Below are 6,658 nucleotides of genomic sequence, written 5' to 3'. Positions count from 1 at the left end.
AAAAAAAAAAAAAAAGCAGAGTACATGATGTGGTTCAGAACTTGGCAAAAACAGCCTGTGGTCTAGACCCATTCCACCACTTCTCTATAAAATTCATGAGCTGCACATGAGTTGTATATTTTTCAGTGGTAGAAAAAAATAAAAGAACAGTGTTTTATGACATGTGAAAGTTAAATTCAAATTTTGGTGTCCATAAATAGTTTCATTGTGCTACAACATACTGGTTCATTATATATTGTCTACAATTGCTTTTGTGCCATGATGGCATAAAACTCAGTCCCTGAGTTACAAACATCCAACTTACGTGCAACTCACACTCATGAACAAAGGCTACTATAGGTAAATGGACCTGTTCTAACTTATATACAAATTCAACTTAAGAACAAGCCTATGGAACCTATCTGGTTCATTACCCAGAGACTGCCTATAGTTGTAGAAGAGGCTGGATGGTCCACAAAACCTCAACTATTTACTATCTGGACCTTACAGAGTAACTTTTCTTACCCCTGATATACAGCTAAGAGGGTGGAGTATGGAGTCAGACTGTCAAACTCAAATCCTGGCCCTGCAGTTGACTGCATGATTTGGGGCAAGTTACAGCTTGGCATTTCCTTATCTGTAAAATGGGAGTACTAATAGTTCTCACTACTAGGGTTGTTGTGAGGATTGAGTAAGTTAATATTTAAGAATATGGAATTGGCCGGGTGCAGGGGCTCATGCCTGTAATCTTAGCACTCTGGGAGGCCGGGGTGGGTAGATCACTTGAGCTCATGAGTTCAAGACCAGCCTGAGCAAGAGCAAGACCCCATCTTAAAAAAAGAAATTAGAAAAAGAAAAAAAAGAATATGGAATTGTTTCTGGAGTGTTATAAGTGCTGTCAGCTATTATTGTTATTGCTATTATTTACAGTAAAAGACATTTGCAAGCAAAGGTCATTGATTCTATTCATAAAGAGCTGTCTGTATTTAAAAAAAAAACTTAGAAGGACACATGCATATTGTTAATATTGGGCCCCCCTATAACATGGGATTGGAGAGGTGGAGAGGGACATTTCTTTCCTTTTTCTTTTTTTTTTAGATACAGTCTCACTCTGTCACCCTGGGTAGAGTACCTTGGCATCATCATAGCTTACAGCAACCTCAAACTCCTGGGCTCAAGTGATCCTCTTGCCTCAGTCTCCAGAGTAGTTGGGACTATAAGCACCCACCACTATGCCTGGCTAGTTTTTCTATTTTTACGAGAGATGGGGTCTTGCTCAGAGTGGTCTTGAACTCCTGAGTTCAACAGATAAAACTCTATTTAATTCCTAATGTGCATTAAAAAAAATCAAAACAAAAAAGTTGCTAAGTAAAAGAAAATATTTGAACTTATTTTCTTCTCTTTAGGAGTCACTAAATTCTAGTTTTCTTAACAATGACAACAAAATTGGAACAAATGCTAGAAAAATTGTGCATCTTTTTCTCTTGTGTCAGCAGAGCTATAAAAGTATTATGAAGGATTTTTTTGGTTAGTTTGTTTTTGTGGGGGGGGGTTGAGACAGAATCTCAAGCTATCACCCTGGATAGAGGGCCATGGTGTCAGAGCTCACAACAACCTCAAACTCCTGGGCGATTCTCTTGCTTCAGCCTCCCAAGTAGCTGGGACTACAGGCGCCTGCCACAACACCCAGCCATTTTTTTTTTGTTGTTGTTATAAGAGACAGAGTCTTACTTTGTTGCCCTTGGTAGAGTGCTGGGACTACAGGCGCCCACCACAATGCCTGGCTTTTTTTGTTGTTGTTGTTGCAGTTTGGCCATGGCCGGGTTTGAACACGCCACCCTCGGTATATGGGGCCGGTACCCTACTTACTGAGCCACAGGCACTGCCCACCCAGCTATTTTTTTGGTTGTAGTTGTCATTGTTGTTTGGCAGGCCTGAGCTGGATTTGAACCGGCCAGCTCTGGTGTATGTTACTGGCGCCCTAGCCTTTGAGCTACAGGTGCCGAGCTGATTACAATTTTTTTTTTTTTTTAGAGCTAGAGTCTCACTTTGTTGCCCTTGGTAGAGTGCTGTGGCATCACAGCTCACAGCAACCTCTAGCTCTTGGACTTAGGTGATTCTCTTGCCTCAGCCTCCCAAGTAGCTGGGACTACAGGACCACATCACCCAGCTATTTTTTTGTTGTTGTAGTTTGGCTGGGGCCAGGTTCAAACCTGCCACCCTCAGTATATGGTGCAGGCGCCCTACTCACTGAGCCACAGGCGCCGCCCCCTGATTATAATGTTTTTTTTAAAGATATCATAATTTGTTTCATTTGGGAAAGAATATCTGAAAAATATTTGAAATATTTCAATATTTGAAAAAAATGTATATGATTTATCAACCAAGGAGCACATAGTTAGGATTGGAATCTCTGAAAACCTGTCTTTTATGATGGGGTTGGAATAGAGAGATAGAAGCCTTCCTGTGTGTATAGAAGCATGTCATAGCTAAGCAGAGGTACCTTTAAATACAATGTGAAACATTTGAAATGAAATGGTTGTGTTTCTGGATATTTGAGATTTGTCATGTTGACATTTCAAGGTTCTTTTCCAAGTTTATTTCCCCATTCTTGTGCTTTTCCAGGCCACTCATGTGTCCCCATGCTGAACAGTGCTCTAGCACCTGTTGCTCAGAGAACAATTTAACCCTCATTATTTCTTGCTTTGAATTGGTGTCAAGTATTTTTCTTGTGTGTACCTACTTTTCACCCCCTACAAAACTGCTAGTTCTCCAAAGGAAGGGGCAGACTCCATGTGTTTCTTTTTTCTCTGGAGTGTGTGAAAGAACATGGCTGGCTGTCAATTAGCTGCCTAAATCTCGAAATCCCTGAATATACAGTCTGTAACCCAGAATGAAGACAAGGTAACCTTAGACCACTGTAGGTAACTATTAGTCCACTATAGCTGCGTTAACAAAACATCCATAGACCAGGCATCTTAAACAGAAATTTCTTTTCTCAAGGTTCTAGAGGCTAGAAGTCTAAAATCAAGGTGTCTACAAGGCATAGTTTCTCTAGGCCTCTCTCCTGGCTTGTAGATGGGCCTTTTCCCTGTGTGTGTACATCCAATAATCTCTTACACATATAAGAATGCCAGTCAGATTGGATTAGGTCCCATCCTATGACCTCACTTAACTTTAATTACCTCTTTAAAGGCCCCATCTCTAAATATGATCACATTCAAGTGCTGGGGGTCTGGACCCCAACATAGGAATTTGGAGGGGGCACAGATCATTTTGTAATAATTCCTATCCATGTGGGGCATGAGCACTGGTTAGGAGGAGCATGGTTATATCATTTCAGGGCCTGGTGACATTTGGGGATGTGGCTGTAGATTTCTCCCAGGAGGAATGGGCATGGCTGAGCACCACACAAAGGACCCTATACAGGAAGGTGACACTGGAGAACTACAGAAACCTGGCATCACTGGGTAATGCCATCCCTGCCTCTCCTCCCACCCCTTCCCTAACCACTGCTGTGATTGAGATGTTCTATCCTTTGTTACCACTGCCCTCTTCCCTCAAGCCCTGGGGATTGTGTCTGGAGTTTGGACAGCCCCTCAGCATTACCCTGTCCTGTTTCCTCCTGTGTGTCTAGGACTTTGTGTTTCTAAGCCTGCTGTGATCTCCTTATTGGAACAAGGGAAAGAGCCCTGGATAGTGAAGAGAAAGATGACAAGAGGTGGGTGCCCAGGTGAGTGTGAGAGAACCAGATGGGCAGCTCCTCAGTCACCATTCTCAGTGGACTCTTCTCAGGCTTCGTGGTGCAGGGAAAATCAAGGTCACTTAAGGATGGGCTCCCCATGTTCCTCTTCTCCACAGCTTTGCTCTCTCTAAAGATGACTTATTTTCCTCAACCCTGGACCTCGTTTTTTTTATTTTTTTATGTTTTTTTTTTGAGACAGAGTCTCACTTTATCACTCTCGGTAGAGTGCCATGGCGTCACACAGCTCACAGCACCCTCCAACTCCTGGGATTAGGTGATTCTCACGCCTCAGCCTCCCAAGCAGCTGGGACCGTGCTATTTAGTAGGCGGGCTACTTTTCTTTTTTTTCTTTTTTTTTTTTTTTGCAGTTTTTGGTTGGGGCTGGGTTTAAACCCGCAACCTTCAGCATATGAGGCTAGCACCCTACTCCTTTGAGCCACAGGCACCTCCCAACCAGGCTAATTTTTGTTGCAGTTTGACTGAGGTCAGGTTTGAACCCACCACCCTTGGTATATGGGGCTTGTGCCCTATTCACTGAGCCACAAGCGCCACCCCTTGGACCTCTTTTTTCCATAACTCTCTTCCTGTTTGTCTTTTAGATTTTACAGAATCATTTTAGTTCTTTAAATAAATCTTTTGCTGATTCTGATGTACTTTTTACTATCTCATTTTTCTTTGATTAAGTAACTGTCTCACAGAGTCATTCTTTTAACTGATGTGGACCAAATTTTGGCTTTGAGTAAGGCCACCAGGTGCTGGCTGGTGAGGTGAGCATCAGCCACTGAAGAACAAACACCCTCATGGGGCACTGAGACAAGATGTACACGCAGCTTAAAGGAAGTAGAATGTTCTATGTATGACAAGTGTCAACAGGGACCTGAGAGGAAGAAGAAAAATCATGCCAGTTTTAAGCCAGGGAAACAAGGAATGAGATGAGAGCCTTGAACAGAAACATCAGAAGGAAGAGACTGTAAGGTTAGGAGATGAGTTTGGGTCAGGCCATTATAGATTTGGGTCAGGTAGCTGTTTCAGGGTGGACAGGCAGCTTGCAGTTGGCTTACTGACCCTCAGAAGAGAAGAACACACATTCTGATTTGAGGGGATTTGATGGAATATGCTTGCAGATATTACAATGATATTTTTATACTGTCTGGGAATACAGAGATTCCAACTATAGCATTATTTCTGGAACAGCAAATTATTAAGTAAGGACAAGGAATCAGAACTATAGATTTCTTTCAGAGGTTTTATTATGATAGGAAATGGCAAAAATTTCTAAAGAATTGAGAATCTTATAAAATTTATTTGTTCAAATTGTATTTTACTAGAAAACTTTGTATTGACAGAATTAGACAGGTTGTTCACAATTATAAATTCCAGTGAGTCCCCTGCATTGTAGTATCACACAGGATAACAAGAATGGTGTCCTATGAATGTTTTCAACTTAACATCATAGTAAATTACATTCTTTGAACTAGTTTTATGAGCCAGAACTGTTTTTCCTTCCCACAGATCATTCAGCTCTTGTTAAGACTCTGTTAATTATGAAGGTTTGCATTTTTAAAGCCAGGATCTGGACTTTTATTAGTTAGCATTGTGATAAAAAAGGAGGCATGTAAAAAGAGAGATGAAATTTTTGTTAGATAGGTAAAATGGACAAAGAATCAAGGGAGTTTAGTTAATAAAGCTGAAATAAAGATCAGACAGCAGTTTTCTTCCATAGCCACCACTTCCTCTTTGTTTATATTAACAACATCTTATCTCAGATTCAAGCTTTTGTGAGCTCCTTTTCCTCTTGATTTTTAATTTCTTCTTCCAGTCTTCAGCTAGAAGCATTATATATACTACTTGTTTGAGATTTAGGTGGGAAAGTTCTTACTATATCTTTTAGGACTGTATCTGCACAAATTTAAGAAGGTGAGGGTGGCTGAATATTCCTAGTCATGTAAAAAAAATTTCAAACTGACATGCGTTTTTGAGGGTTTTGTTTCATTTGAATACATTTTGGCATTTTCCTTCATATTAGCACATAATAAAAAAGAGACTTTCTCTCTTAATATCTTTCAGATTTGAATGCTGTGCGGGAGACCAAGGAGTCACCTCTAAAGAAGGACTCCTATGAAGAAAAGTTATCCCAGACCATGCTAACAGACAGTCTCACAAACTGTAGCCTGGAGTACTCTGTGCTGGAGGACAACTGGGATTATGGAGCTCTGTTTGAGACACAGCTGGTAAGTCAGGAGATAAACATTAGGTGAGAGAAAATATCTCTCATAAAGAACACTCCTTCCTATAATCCCAGCACTATGGGAGACCAAGGCAGGTGGATCGCCTGATCTTACAAGTTTGAGACCAGCCTAAGCTAGAGCAAGACCCCATTTCTAAAAATAGCTGGGCATTGTGGTAGCCGACTGTAGTCCCAACTACTCCAGAGACTGAGGCAAGCGAATTGCTTGAGCCCAAGAGTCTGAGGTTGCTATGAGCTATGATGCCATAACACTCTACCAAGGGTGACAAAGTGAGACTCTGTCTCAAAAAAAAAAAAAAGAAACCTCCTTGAGGAAAGCGACACCACAGTAACTATGGGAGAAGTTTTCACTTGAATAGTGTACTTATTACAGACGGAACAAAAGTAGTTATCTTCATACACATGAGAAAAGTAGGGAACATGGAGATTGAGTTGTAATGAATTACAGAAAAATCTGTTTAGGTCAGAAATGTTTATTTTACAATGAATTTGATAAAACCTGGAATGGGATGTCAACTCTTCCTTTTCATCAAAAATTTCACAAAGAGTAAAAACTCCATGGACCCATTGAAAACTGCATAACAAATGTGGGAAAGCCTTCAATCATCCTTAAAAAATTTATACTGTGGCTCAAGTGGCTAAGGTGCCAGCCACATACACCTAAGATGGCAGGTTCAAATCCAGCC

The 6,658-nt window shown here is 40.9% G+C and overlaps 1 protein-coding gene across 2 annotated transcripts in view; it reads left to right on the top strand.

Moving 5' to 3' along the window:
- Positions 1-6,658, top strand: part of ZFP28 (ZFP28 zinc finger protein) — an 18,001-nt gene that overhangs the window by 6,341 nt on the left and 5,002 nt on the right. The window contains exons 3-5 of one of the 2 annotated variants that reach the window (XM_023516505.1): positions 3,323-3,449; positions 3,617-3,700; positions 5,792-5,955. In XM_023516505.1, coding sequence (XP_023372273.1) covers positions 3,323-3,449; positions 3,617-3,700; positions 5,792-5,955 — 375 coding nt within the window. Of the gene's footprint in view, positions 1-3,322; positions 3,450-3,616; positions 3,713-5,791; positions 5,956-6,658 lie in introns of both variants that reach the window. The other variant, XM_012808566.1, reaches the window with a different exon arrangement.

This window comes from Otolemur garnettii, unplaced genomic scaffold, assembly GCF_000181295.1.
Source record: "Otolemur garnettii isolate 467f Iridium unplaced genomic scaffold, OtoGar3 scaffold00091, whole genome shotgun sequence".
NCBI classification, from domain to species: domain Eukaryota; kingdom Metazoa; phylum Chordata; class Mammalia; order Primates; family Galagidae; genus Otolemur; species Otolemur garnettii.
Note: the sequence above shows the minus strand (reverse complement) of the source record. Positions and strands in the feature narration are given on the sequence as shown.